Source organism: Candoia aspera, chromosome 1 (genome assembly GCF_035149785.1).
Source record: "Candoia aspera isolate rCanAsp1 chromosome 1, rCanAsp1.hap2, whole genome shotgun sequence".
Lineage (NCBI taxonomy): Eukaryota > Metazoa > Chordata > Lepidosauria > Squamata > Boidae > Candoia > Candoia aspera.
Window position 1 is genome coordinate 312,715,482 of NC_086153.1, and position 14,624 is coordinate 312,730,105.

At 38.9% G+C, this 14,624-nt stretch overlaps 1 protein-coding gene across 2 annotated transcripts in view; it reads left to right on the forward strand.

Moving 5' to 3' along the window:
- Positions 1–14,624, forward strand: part of DYNC1H1 (dynein cytoplasmic 1 heavy chain 1) — a 70,025-nt gene that overhangs the window by 34,595 nt on the left and 20,806 nt on the right. Inside the window, exons 35-56 of one of the 2 annotated variants that reach the window (XM_063290334.1) lie at positions 459–686; positions 799–1,029; positions 1,187–1,327; positions 2,897–3,130; positions 3,778–3,984; positions 4,257–4,378; positions 5,021–5,186; positions 5,288–5,451; positions 6,323–6,452; positions 7,599–7,732; positions 8,040–8,154; positions 8,262–8,423; positions 8,665–8,879; positions 8,972–9,176; positions 9,319–9,492; positions 9,616–9,735; positions 9,820–9,940; positions 11,132–11,327; positions 11,443–11,560; positions 12,477–12,692; positions 13,156–13,368; positions 13,841–13,968. In XM_063290334.1, the coding sequence (XP_063146404.1) occupies positions 459–686; positions 799–1,029; positions 1,187–1,327; positions 2,897–3,130; positions 3,778–3,984; positions 4,257–4,378; positions 5,021–5,186; positions 5,288–5,451; positions 6,323–6,452; positions 7,599–7,732; positions 8,040–8,154; positions 8,262–8,423; positions 8,665–8,879; positions 8,972–9,176; positions 9,319–9,492; positions 9,616–9,735; positions 9,820–9,940; positions 11,132–11,327; positions 11,443–11,560; positions 12,477–12,692; positions 13,156–13,368; positions 13,841–13,968 (3,740 nt within the window). Of the gene's footprint in view, positions 1–458; positions 687–798; positions 1,030–1,186; positions 1,328–2,896; positions 3,131–3,777; positions 3,985–4,256; positions 4,379–5,020; positions 5,187–5,287; positions 5,452–6,322; positions 6,453–7,598; positions 7,733–8,039; positions 8,155–8,261; positions 8,424–8,664; positions 8,880–8,971; positions 9,177–9,318; positions 9,493–9,615; positions 9,736–9,819; positions 9,941–10,550; positions 10,747–11,131; positions 11,328–11,442; positions 11,561–12,476; positions 12,693–13,155; positions 13,369–13,840; positions 13,969–14,624 lie in introns of both variants that reach the window. The other variant, XM_063290335.1, reaches the window with a different exon arrangement.

Sequence of the window (14,624 nt, forward strand, 5' to 3'; positions counted from 1 at the left end):
TTGAAAGATGCATTCCTGTTGCTTCTCCTTTACCTGGATTTCCCTAGAAATTTCAACCAGTTAATTCTAAGGCTGTGGGGAGATGTTAAATCCCACTGTTTCCTACCTAGTAAAGAGAGAGGGGCTCAGGTAATACCTAGCATAGATCTGTTCCATGTGAAGATTTAGATTCTGTGTCTGGGATGAGCAAATGTGCATTCAGAATGTCTGCCATCTTCCTAGCATGGAGCTGACAGTCTGGAGTACTGTAAATGGAATTTGGCTTCCCAACACCTGTAAAGCCCATGCCAGTTTCAAGACACGAGATTCTTTCTCTGATTCTTAGCTCTTTCCTTACCCTAAACTAAAAAAATCAGCTTAAAAAGGGGGAGAGGGTTGTTGAAGAAGGATGTGTTGAACAGATACCAGAAAGAACTCTGGTTTAATTATTTTCAGAAGCTTTTTTGCTTTTCCCATAGGTGCGCATCATGTTTGAAGTTCAAGATTTGAAATATGCCACTCTAGCCACGGTGTCACGATGTGGCATGGTTTGGTTCAGTGAAGATGTTTTAAGTACTGACATGATTTTCGGTAATTTCTTGGCCCGACTGAGAAATATCCCTCTGGATGAAGGTGAAGAAGAAGCTCAGCGCAGGAGAAAGGGGAAAGAAGATGAAGGTGATGAAACAGCATCTCCAATGTTGCAGGTAAACTTAGGGGTCTAGATTTCCCTTTCTTCCCTTGACAAATTAGTGTTTAGCTCTGTTTTCTGGTATGGTAATTTCAGGCTGTAATGTTACTGAAATGGTTCATCAACAGATTCAAAGAGATGCAGCAACAATTATGCAGCCATATTTCACATCTAATGGACTGGTAACAAAGGCACTTGAACATGCTTTTAAACTGGAGCACATTATGGACCTCACCCGACTACGCTGTCTTGGTTCTCTCTTCTCCATGCTTCACCAAGCATGCCGCAACGTAGCACAGTATAATGCCAACCATCCAGACTTTCCAATGCAAATAGATCAGCTAGAACGCTACATCCAGGTAATTCTTGTTCCCCATCCTGCCCACCCACCAAAAGAACTCTAATCCTGAGGCAATGAAATTGCCAGACTTTAAACTCTTGCTGTTGGTTTCCATGTGTTTCTTAAGTACAATACTTTTTCCTCATATTTATACTGATGATTTATTGACATTTCAGAGATACCTAGTATATGCAATCCTGTGGTCATTCTCGGGAGACAGCCGTCTGAAAATGAGAGCAGAGCTAGGTGAATATATCAGAAGAATTACAACAGTGCCACTGCCTAGTGCACCAAATATACCTATAATTGATTATGAGGTAAAGACAATTATATCCTTTGGTTACTTTTTTGTTAACATCAACCTTATTGTGACTGCTGCTCTGATTATAATATTGCAGGAATGTAATCAATACCACAAATCAAATATAGGTAGTCCTCGACCTACAACCACTCGTTCAGCGACCATTCAAAGTTAAAACAATGCTGAATGAATGGTGGTTATGACCAGTCCTTGGAGTTCCAGTTGTCATGGCACCCCCGCAGTCCTGTGATTGCGTTCTGGGCTCTTGGCAACTGGTTCACACTTACGACTGGTTGCAGCACCCTGTGATCACATGATTGCCATTTGCAACTTTCCCTGCCAGCTTCCCCAGAAAGTCAGTGGGGAAGCCAACAGGGAAAGTTGCAAGTCACTGGGGTAAGTCACTCCTGCACCCTCCCCCAGCTCCTCTGTGCTCACACTGCACCAGCCACTTGTGCACCCCGTGCACCCTCCCCAAGCCTTGCTGCGCCTCCCTTGCAACCTCTCCAACCCTCGCCACATCTCCCTTGTACCCTGCATCTCCCTTGTACCCTTGCGCACCCTCCCTGACCCTCGCCGCACCTCCCTCACACCCTTGCGCACCCTTCTCAACCCTCAACGTGCCTCCCAGGCACCCCCACGCATTCTCCCTGACCCGTGTGGCATCCTCTCACACCCTAACCCATGCCACAACTCTCATGCACCCTTTCACACACCTGTGCACACCTTCCCCAACCCTCCCCCATGCCTCTCGCTTGCACCCTCTCTGACCTGCACTGTGCCTCTTTCGCACCCCCTCCCTGGCCCTCCCCCACATCTCTGTGCACCCACTCCCTCACCCGGCAGCAGGCACTTACCTGCCTGCTGGCCAGGGCTTGCAACTTCATTCCAGCTTCCCCACTGACTTTGGTTGTAGGAAGCCAGCAGGAAGTTGCATAATGACCCTGGGACTTGCTTAACAATAGCAACCGGGGTTACAGGAATTGCTGTCACTAAGCAATGCAGTCGAGTTTTACAACCGCATCGCTTAGTAGCAGAAATTCTGGTCCCAATTGCCATCTTAAGTCGAGGACTACCTGTACCATGTTACAAGTAGTTCCAAAGGCCTAGCATCACTGTACAAGATACTTGTTATTTAACTTAGTATGTATGCCTCTATCTTTGGGATCATGCACTTAATTAAGTTTTGATACTTAGAGTATCAAAAACACTTGGTTTATCATATTAATTTCTTGAATTTGTTTCTTTTTAAAGTGCTATAAAGTGGTATATGAGAATAAGTAATAAATCTAAAGAAAAATATATTTTGTTGGTCTTTTTTGGGGTATCTTGAAGACATGCAGTGTTCTTTATGTGCAAAATAATGCCTCCTCAGAACTGGCACTTGTTGGAAGTACAGTGTATATGGATTAATTATACTGAAATTATTTTAAAAAAGATTTTCTATTTGTTGACAGTTTATAAGTGACTTCTTAATTTTTGAACAATTAAAACTTCCAGTTAGAGTTAAGTTAAAGTGTTTAAAAGTAGCTTCCTTCGACTACAACAAAAGCAGAAAGCAGCAGGTTCTTTTTTCTTTGTCTAGGTCTCCATCACTGGTGAATGGGTGCCTTGGCAGTCAAAGGTCCCCCAAATTGAAGTTGAGACTCACAAAGTTGCAGCTCCTGATGTTGTTGTGCCAACGCTTGACACTGTCCGCCATGAAGCATTGCTATATACTTGGCTTGCAGAGCACAAACCACTGGTACTCTGTGGCCCACCAGGATCTGGAAAGACCATGACTCTCTTTAGTGCACTCAGGGCCTTGCCTGACATGGAGGTATTCCCTATTCTGAATGTTTGAAAATATTTTAGTGGGTAGCCATTAAAATATCCTCTAGCGGAACAGGAGAAATGTAGTTCATTAACCACAAAAAAACTAGTTCCATAAGAATTGAGAGCTTATTCCAGGGCTCCACTCACTTCACGCCAGAAAATGGGGTGCCTTTGATGATCTCAGTAGCAAGGCTGGTTCTTGTAATAGTGGACAGACTTTGAGGTATACTGGTCGTTAGTCAAGTAAGGTTTTAAAGTAAAACCAGCACCCTGAATTAAAATCAAAAAGAGCAAAGGAACTAATACTGTTGATTCAAGACTGTTAAGATCTGTTCTACATGCTCAGTTAACACAATATAACTACTAGGTTATAATTAAAATAGTCAAGTCATCTTCAAGGGACATTATAATAGTCCATACAGAATGCTGCCACAGTATGAATTAATTTGGCCTTGTTAGATATAAAACCAGTACTGGAACCCATTCTTCAAGAACCAGACTTTTAAAACATACACACAGCTCAATGCATTTATTTTAGAATAATCAACCATCAAGAACAAATGGCAAAGTTCTCTAAAATGTTATGCAAGTGAAGGATATATTGTTTCTTATTTTTTGATTCCTCCTCTCAAATTGTTTTTGCTTTTCTAGGTGGTTGGCTTGAATTTCTCCAGTGCTACTACTCCAGAGCTACTCCTGAAAACGTTTGATCACTATTGTGAGTACAGGCGTACACCTAATGGTGTGGTGTTAGCTCCGGTTCAGCTGGGAAAATGGCTGGTGCTCTTCTGTGATGAAATCAACTTGCCAGATATGGATAAATATGGCACACAGAGGGTCATATCCTTTATCAGACAGGCAAGTATAAATAAGTGAAGAAATTACCTTTGCTGTGAATCAGGATTAAATTACAAAACAAAAGGCAGTGTATCAATGTACAGATGGGGTAGAAGCAAAAATAGAAAGGTATGGAGAGGTGTAACTGGATTTAGTAAGATTTTATTTTCTTTTATCTTTTGCCTCCAATTTTTTTCTACTTTTTCCATGCTTTGCATTTAATGTTGTCTGTCCCAAAAGGGAACAGTGTGGTATGTCCATCTCTTTCCTAACCAAGATTCTGACTTCATCAGATGGTAGAGCATGGAGGTTTCTACCGTACATCAGACCAGACCTGGGTGAAATTGGAACGAATTCAGTTTGTTGGTGCATGCAATCCACCTACAGATCCTGGAAGAAAACCTCTTTCACATAGGTAATATGCCTGTAATACAACTTGCACATTCATGTCAACTTCTAATGACATAATGGCACTGAACAATAGGAGTCAGCACCAAATCTAACAACCTCCAAATGCCCTCTTCCAGAGCCAAGTTTTTAGTTCTCTAGTAGTATTACACTATCTGTGCACTATTGGTGCAATATAAAACTGCATTCCTGTGGTTTGGACTCTGGAATGATACTTTCATAAGAAAGAAAAATTAATAATGGAATATGTCATTCTGCATAATTATGCATAATTCTCAGGGCCTTCTGTGAGTTGTTTTATAGTGGGCATTACCAAGGAAACAATTTATTTGGGGTGTATTTGTCAGTTCTTAGAGTCTATGTAGCCAGTCTAATAATTTGGGGGTGGGGGTGCCTTCAAGTTAATCTTGACTCCTGGCAATTGCCCGGACAAGTCCCTGCAGTTTTCTTGGCAAGATTTCAGAGGTGGTTTGCCATTCCCTCCCAGAGCTGAGAGAGAGTAACTGGCCCAAGGTCACCCAGCGGGCTTCATGCCTAAGGCGGGACTAGAACTCACAGTCTCCAAGTTTCTAGTCTGATGCCTTAACCACTACACCAAACTGGCTCACTACTTTAATAAAATACTGTTAGATCTTGCATATCTTTTCAGATTCTTGCGCCATGTTCCTGTTGTATATGTGGACTACCCTGGGCCAGCTTCTCTCACTCAAATTTATGGCACCTTCAATCGTGCTATGTTGAGACTTATTCCATCTCTCCGCACGTATGCAGAGCCCCTCACTGCTGCAATGGTTGAGTTCTACACAATGTCACAGGTAACTAGGCTGAAAATTTTTCACACCTTTTAATGAAATGATTAAGAGTTTGAAAAAAACAATTGCTAATTAGCACTCATCACCTATTTTTTTCCATACAGGAAAGGTTTACTCAAGATACACAGCCACACTACATCTATTCGCCCCGTGAAATGACTCGATGGGTGCGAGGTATCTTTGAAGCTCTGAGGCCTCTGGAAACATTACCTGTTGAAGGACTCATTAGAATTTGGGCACATGAAGCCTTGCGTCTCTTCCAGGATAGGTAATGTTTGAACATACAGACTGTACTTCCTTTAATTCTCTGAGATAGGATAAATTTCCTCTTCGTGGAGATGCGAGGTTGTATGCTTGCTTTTATTAGTTTTGTCAACATTAGAGTATGCAAACGTTAAGGTTGCATAGGACTCTTGTTTATTCAGATTGTATAGATATTCTGTACTAGACTTCTGTTTAAAAGAATCCCGTTTTCTTTAAATTATAGGCATTTAGATGTAGATAGCTCCCCCAAGAACTGCTCAGGAAGGAGAGAATCTAAATGTTTTCTAGGAAATGCATCATCTCAAGATCTTTCCTTCTGTTTTTAAAAATTATTTATTTCAATTATTTCTATCCCATTGTTCATAATTACTTTGTGGAACACCCTTCCACTGGCGATTTGACAGGCCCCCACCCTTCTAGTCTTTCGGAAGGTCGTTTAAAACCTGACTTTTTAATGAGGCCTTGGGATAGGATTCTATAGGCAGAGTATGGAAGGAGGGCAGCTGAGCCTGCTGTGGGACATCCCAAGGGGACAATTATGGTGCAGGGTTTTCGTTTTATTGTTTCACTGTTTTTATTGTTTTGTGATTGTTTTATCTATTGGTTTCATTGTTGTGAGACACCCAGAGTTACTTCAGATGGGCGGCCATATAAGTCTAATAAATAAATATTCCCAAAAGCAATTATAAATAAAATGTGTGGGTTTTTTTAAATAATATTTTTCTAGAATATTTCCTGCAAGGCAATTGGTGAGCAGACTATTGTGGTGATTGTCGTCTTCCTTCTTCTCAGAGCACCATGATGCTGTTATTTCTCTTCTTTTATCCTGGACAAGCACTGTTTGCTCACTCTCTCAATCTGCTATGTTTATCTAGGCTTGTGGAAGATGAGGAGAGACGGTGGACTGATGAAAACATTGACATGGTAGCTCTGAAACACTTCCCCAATATAGACAAAGAGAAAGCAATGTGCAGGCCCATTCTCTACAGCAATTGGCTTTCAAAGGCAAGAGAAAACATATCATCTCTATTGAGTTGTATAATGTTCAGCTTATGTATTAACTTTCAATCTATTTGTATACAGACATGGAGATATCTTGGGACATGGAGTTCTTAATTGTAAATAGGTATTTCAGTTAAGCACAATTACATATATTTCAAAGATGTAAAATTACTACGCTGCCATTTCTGTATCTGCACTTTGTACAGAAAATTATTTATTTGTTTGTTTGTTTTTATTTTATATCCCGCCTTTATTTTTTTTATAAATAACTCAAGGTGGCAAACGTATCAAATAGTCTTTTCTCCTCCTATTTTCCCCACAGCAACAACCCTGTGAAGTGAGTTGGGCTGAGAGGGTGTGACTGGCCCAAGATCACCCAGCCAGCTTTCATGCCTATGGCGGGACCAGAACTCGGTCTCCTGGTTTCTAGCCCATTGCCTTAACCACTCAGAAAGGATCATTACTACAGTTAGTCTGTTCTCCTTGATGGATGTATGCCATATAAACCTGATTTAGATCGCTTTTTTGGTGAAAAATACATAGAGGTCATTGAGGGCAACCTTCTTTTGTTTTACTGCAGTATGTTGGCTTGAATATTAGAATGGAGACTACTACCAGCTTTAACATGAAATGCTTGCAAAACTCACCTTGTGTTGCTGAGCATGATTCTTGACAATCATGTTAAAACTTAAATTTAATTAAGTATCTACTTTATTCATATGTCCTTGAGGAAGAAAGTTAACCTGAATGAACATAAGGGTAGAGTTTTTTTCTTTCAGATTGATGTGGTTTTAGCTTTTACTATGTATAGAATGTGTTGTCTCTGTTAAATAATTGTACTGGATTTTTTAGGATTGTTCAGAATTTCAATGCTAATTCTTTACTATTTCGATTTATTGTGCATCATATGCTTTCCTTGCACCACCTTGATTTGGAAAGAAATGCTAGATTCCTGCCAACCTTGTTTCTTTTTTGGGAAAACTCAAGACAACAATTGCTTAATATGAGACAAGTTCTTCATGGGGAATCAAGTACCTTCTCAAATGAACATTTAATGCATCTTAAGATACTACCCTAAGCGTAGTCAGCTCCAGCATATGTTTGTGTGTCTGCATACAAAAATACTTGTTTATTCTGTTTTTTTCTTAGGATTATATCCCAGTTGATCAAGAGGAGTTAAGAGATTATGTGAAAGCTAGACTGAAAGTTTTCTATGAAGAAGAACTTGATGTGCCACTTGTCTTATTCAATGAAGTATTAGATCATGTGCTACGAATTGACAGGTATAACAATTTAACTAGTTAAATATTTTTCTAGCCATAGCAACTTGACAAATGTATATTACTAAGTCAATCTAATTTTCATTTTAAAAAAGGATGTTATTTAATCTTTTCTTGGATACTGAATACTAGAGAAGGATCTCCAATAATGTTATCTTTTATAAGGGGAGAAGGTTTATAAAATACAATAAGACTATAATTGGGTGCATGTGCATCTGTAGGAAAATTCCATTGAACTTAAGTTCTAATGAAGAAAGTGGGCTTACACTGCTAGCCTGTATTATACTCACTGAGTGAAGTATCTTTTCAGAATCTTCCGTCAGCCTCAGGGGCACTTACTTCTCATTGGTGTCAGTGGAGCAGGAAAAACTACTCTGTCTCGATTCGTGGCATGGATGAATGGTTTAAGTGTCTACCAAATTAAGGTGGTTACAATCACTCTTTCAAATAGTAAAACTAAAACCATTTTTATGGTCCTTGCCCTTTATAGACTACACAAAAACAAATATTGACCCATGATTGTGGTTCACAGGTACATAGAAAGTACACTGGTGAAGATTTTGATGAAGATCTAAGAACAGTATTGAGACGATCTGGCTGCAAGAATGAGAAAATTGCATTCATAATGGATGAATCAAATGTGCTTGATTCTGGATTTCTGGAGAGAATGAATACACTTCTGGCCAATGGAGAGGTAACTTGGTGAAAAGCTGGACCTAGATTTTTATATTTTAAAAATGGAAAAAACCATTGTGCCATCAATTATAGTGATCAATTGAAATTTAATATTTTAATATTTGAGTTGAAGAGCAGCCAGCAAAACAACTATGTAACTGTATGTATTACTGTTGTCCAGAAGCCTAGAAAAATGTCCTGCCCTTCGACAAGAGTTTCCAGAATCAATCAGACTTCTAATGTGTATTTTCTCAATGTAGGTCCCTGGACTGTTTGAAGGAGATGAATATGCCACACTTATGACTCAGTGTAAGGAAGGAGCACAGAAAGAGGGCTTGATGTTGGATTCACATGAAGAACTTTATAAGTGGTTCACTAGTCAAGTCATCCGAAATCTCCATGTAGTCTTTACCATGAATCCATCTTCTGAAGGGTTGAAAGATAGAGCAGCTACATCTCCAGCCCTTTTCAACAGGTACTGCACCATTAATATACTACGTATGAATATTTTTCATTAATTCATTTCAAAACATGGCAAGTCTTCAAATATTGTCTTCTCCTGTTTAGGTGTGTTTTGAACTGGTTTGGAGACTGGTCCACTGAGGCACTTTATCAAGTTGGTAAAGAATTCACTAGCAAAATGGATCTTGAGAAACCAAATTACATTGTTCCAGATTACATGCCAGTTGTCTATGACAAGCTGCCACAGCCTCCATCACATAGAGAAGCTATCGTAAACAGTTGTGTGTTTGTTCATCAGACGCTTCATCAGGTAGATTCAACTTTTCATTTTTATACACGTCTTTCTGTGCTCTATCGGACAACGGAATGCGATCCTAGAAGATATTGCATCTGTTTTTATGGAAGAAATTTTAAAACCTACTGATTTGTACCAACATTTTATCTGGTGGCAGGCTAATGCTCGACTAGCAAAACGAGGTGGCAGAACAATGGCCATCACTCCTCGTCATTATTTGGACTTCATCAACCACTATGCAAATTTATTCAATGAAAAGAGGAGTGAACTGGAAGAGCAGCAGATGCATTTGAATGTTGGACTCAGGAAGATCAAGGAAACTGTTGATCAGGTATAAACCTAAACAAAGGACAACTGGGGAAAAAAAGAAATCATTCTGATGATCTCTGGAAGTTGTTATGGCACTTTTCATTAATACACTTTGCCATTATTAAGAATCTCTTATCTGTTCCAGGTGGAAGAACTGCGCCGTGACTTAAGAATAAAAAGCCAGGAGCTTGAAGTGAAGAATGCAGCAGCTAATGATAAATTAAAAAAGATGGTAAAAGATCAGCAAGAAGCAGAGAAGAAAAAGGTGAAGACCACTACTGGTTTGACATGAGAATGACAACTGAGTACATGGTTAAGGCTCTAATACACTTTGTATAACTTGCCTTAGGTTATGAGCCAAGAAATTCAAGAACAGTTACACAAACAGCAAGAGGTCATTGCAGATAAGCAGATGAGTGTGAAAGAAGATTTGGATAAAGTAGAGCCTGCAGTTATTGAAGCACAAAATGGTAGGCAGATATAATGAATTTTTTTTTGGTGGGGGAGGCAATTTTACACACGGACTTGGGTCTGCAGCATGCTCTGCTTTCTGCTGTTCAATGATTGCTTGTTTTTGGTATATCATCTCTCACAGAAATGTAATAGGGCCAAAGAAAACAGTATTGTGCTTGTAAGCTTAAATCTTTTGGGTAATAATTTGATCAAGCAATAATCAAGTTCTGCTCTGACTGCACAAAGCAATAATTGCATAGCTTTTCAGAATACCTGCTCATGTTGCCACATAAGCTGTTGTAGCTATTGATGGTTTTGTTATGATTTTAAAAATACAAAATGTTTGAATGAAACATAACTTTTTTGAAAATGATGGCTACAATGAAAATTACTAGACTGTTAGGTGGTAAATTGTAAGATTTCCATGTAATTTTTCCGTGCTTTACAGGCACCACTAAAGCGAACAGGAAATCTTAGTGATGTATACTACCGTGAAATTATTATTTTTTAATTAAGTTGACTTTTTTGTGTGTGTGGAAGCTTAAATCATCTCTGAATTTGCTTTTTGCTGTTTTCTCTTAAATCATTGCCTTTTACACCTGGCTGATTGGGTTTGCTCCTGCCTAGCTGTTAAATCAATAAAGAAGCAACATCTGGTAGAGGTCCGTTCTATGGCAAACCCTCCTGGGGCAGTGAAGCTGGCACTAGAATCGATCTGTCTGCTCTTGGGTGAAAGCACAACTGATTGGAAACAGATACGTTCCATCATAATGCGGGAAAACTTCATCCCAACCATTGTAAACTTTTCTGCTGAGGAGATCAGGTGAATAATTTGGAAATGTATATTGGCTGCTGCTGGGACCTGAATGAAATTGTTCACAAAGACTTCTGAAAGATGGCCATATTACAAATACAAAATATGAGGGGCTGATATTTGCTTCAAATATGTAAATAGATCTTTCAGGGAGAAAGAACATTTTTCTACAATATCTCTTTTCCTCCATCTCTAACCTGTATCAGGTTGATGAAGGCTGCTTGAGGTCATTGAGATCCATTGAAATGAAGACTGTTGTTTGGAGCAGCCCATATATTATTACAACAGTAACAGTAACAAAATTGCAGTCTTTGAACTACATTTCTTTCTCCATTCCCATCAGCAGCCTGAAGTATATGTTGCATGCTCAATGCTTTTTTCCATCCCTTAATAGCGGTGAGCTCTATAAAGAAGCAACATCTTGTTGAAGTAAGAACCATGGCCAATCCACCTCCTGCGGTAAAACTGGCTTTAGAATCAATCTGTCTCTTGTTGGGTGAGGAGACAAGTGACTGGAAAAAAATCAGGCCAGTTATTCTCAGAGATAATTTCATCAGCAGCATTGTCAACTTTAATATTGAAGATACGAGGTATTTGTAGTTTTAGCTCTACTTAATGTGGTGATGGTGATAGTTGCACTATTGGAACTCATATGCTGAATGAATATTTGCCTGTGTGGTTCTTTAAATCCTTTTCCTGTTCTAGTGATGCCATCCGGGAGAAGATGAAGAAGAACTATTTGTCAAATCCAAGCTATAATTATGAAATTGTGAACAGAGCCTCTTTGGCTTGTGGACCTATGGTAAAATGGGCTATTGCACAGGTAAGTCATCTGTTTGGAAGGAATATATTTTCAGAATAAGAGATACAAGCTGGGGCTGCAGAGGGTTTTTTGGTTCCAGGAAGTGGATAAAACACTGAGAGGAAAGCAAAATGCTTTGTGAAAAAAAGCAGTTTGGGATAAAAAAAAGCAAGAAAGAAGCAAAAATGCTGAGGAGGACCACAGTATGAAATGGAAAACAGTACCAATCAAGTTTAGTCAAGTATTTGTAGGATAGAAAGGGAAGTACCCTTTCCAGTGCCATTCAGAATTGGAAAACAGACTCTTCCTATTCTATTCTAATTTATTTCAGTTTTTTTGACAGTCTAATTTAGTTGCTGTAGTACATCCTTCTTTTGTAAGCATTCTTACAGTCAAAATCGAAGGGTGAGGTTGCAGACTCAGATTCTGGTGGCAATTCTATCTATCTATCTATCTATCTATCTATCTATCTATCTATCTATCTATCTATCTATCTATCTATCTATCTATCAAATTTATCACCGCCCATCTCCCAAAAGGGACTCTGGGCGGTTTACAATAAACTTGAGTGTCTGGTCTTTTTTCCCAGTTGAACTATGTTGACATGTTGAAGCGAGCAGAGCCTCTGAGGAATGAGCTGCAGAAACTTGATTTTCTCTCTTCTTCTCCCAGTCTGTCCTTCCCACAAATATTCATAGTTCCTCATACATCTTCAAAATCTCTCTGAGGATAGCTCCTGCTGGGGTTGGGGAGTTTCTGTGGGGGAGAAAGAATTCCTTCCTCCCAATTTCACAAACGAGAAGCATTCCATCAGTGAAAATAATCCACTGGATTTCATCTAGCAACTTTCTCACCCCAGACTGTTGACATGAGGGTTTATTGAGGACTGTAAAATCCTAAGTGGTTTGGAACTTGAGTGTCTGGTCTTTTTTCCCAGTTGAATTATGCTGACATGTTGAAGCGGGTAGAGCCTCTGAGGAATGAGCTGCAGAAACTTGAGGATGATGCCAAAGACAACCAGCAGAAGGCTAATGAAGTTGAGCAGATGATTAGAGACCTGGAGACCAGCATTGCCCGTTACAAGGAGGAGTATGCTGTGCTGATTTCTGAAGCTCAGGCTATTAAGGCAGATCTAGCTGCTGTGGAAGCAAAAGTGAGACTGCCAAATTTTTTTGTTAAATTTCTTTAGGATGTCATTGGCTTTTATCTTCTGGCATATCAATATTTAAGTTTAATATTGAAGTCTATTACAAGTTTCCTTTTGAAAAATCAAATTTTTCAAGGTAGACCATTGAGTTTAAAAAGACTAGAATGTGTTTAGACATATAAGTGCTTGTGTATGTGTTTAACCTTTGAGTTCTGATTAGACCAACATCAGAGTCTTATCTTTCTTGTGAGCACTGAATTCCATTCTAAATGACCAAAAAATGTTTTCCTGAAGCTGTGTATCTTTAACACTGACTTTGCTCTTGTTTCTCCTTCACCCACCCTCCCCATTTCCTGAATACTTGAAATTGTGTTAGGGCCTGGTTTTTGATAATAGTGTTTTCCATGAAATGATGTCAGAAAATCTGAGTCTAGGTTTTAATTGAATATATTAATTGCTTTACTTCCAGGTAAATCGCAGCACAGCTCTTTTGAAGAGCTTGTCTGCTGAACGTGAAAGATGGGAGAAAACAAGCGAAACCTTCAAGAATCAGATGTCCACAATTGCAGGAGACTGTTTGCTCTCAGGAGCATTTATTGCTTATGCTGGTTATTTTGACCAACAGATGAGGCAAAACCTGTTCACAACATGGTCCCATCACTTGCAACAGGCAAATATTCAGGTAAAAAAAAATTCATGGATCATAAAATATTCACCACCATTTATAACAAACAGTTGGGTCACTTAATGTGTTGTATTATATACCAACTGTCTGGAACTTGGAACACCTCATCTGTGTATTGTTCCTTGATATATGGTGGCCTTTGTATTTAACTACAGCTGAACAGCATGAATCATTTGGAATATGTTTCTCCAACACTCACCCATTTTGATTAAAGATATGCATACTTGGGCCCAAACTGCAGTCAGTCAGTAAAGGGTACAGCTGAAGGGTTAACAATATTTTATGAGGGTAAAAGCAAATTATATAATTATATCTGGTATATTTTATGAGGGTAAAAGCAGATCATATCTGGTATACAGTTCAGTAATAGTAGAAAGGCAGCAAATACACTTACTAACTCACAGATGTTTGTCAATCCTTGGCTTTTCTTATACTCTTATATTCTTTTCTTATAATACTCATTCTACAGTTCCGTACAGATATTGCTAGAACAGAATACTTGTCGAATGCAGATGAACGTCTTCGCTGGCAAGCAAGTTCTCTCCCTGCAGATGACTTGTGCACTGAAAATGCAATAATGCTCAAGAGATTTAACAGGTACTCTTTCTTTTCATCAGACATTTTCAGCCAAAAAAGTCATGAAAAATACTATTTAAACACTTTGGGTAATTATGCCCGGCTGAATTTTTTGTTCCTGTGATTGAACAATTTTCATCTATTTCTAGGGGAAAGAACATTACTTTGGCTATACTCCTAGGACAGAATGCTGTATAATATTCTGATACTGTGGCATTCCCAAGAATCTTCTGGCATAGTATGGAGAGAATGGCTAATTATTGTAGCCATCTTTCCCCCCAAGAATAATACTGGGAATAATACTATATCATGAAAGAAAGTCATTCCCAGATAAATATGTTCCAAAAACATAGCTGGCCGAGCTGTACCACGGTTTTAATAAACCAGTGACACCAGTTTTATTAAAGAAAAACATGCCAACTAGGTACCTTAGGTAAGATGAAAATCATCCAAATTCTCCTCATCCAAAAAGTTACCAGCAATTCTCATCTATCTCTTCCCATGCGATTAATGATTTTATGAAAGTTAGAAAGTGTATCAGTTCAAGCACTATTTAGGAACAATTAGGGAATGTCTAGGCTGTTTGGAAGCTTTATAAGAGATGGGCAAAACTATTTTAAATGTTCATTAGATAAGCAAAATTTAGATTCTAGCATAGATTAGATACTAGTGTAGTT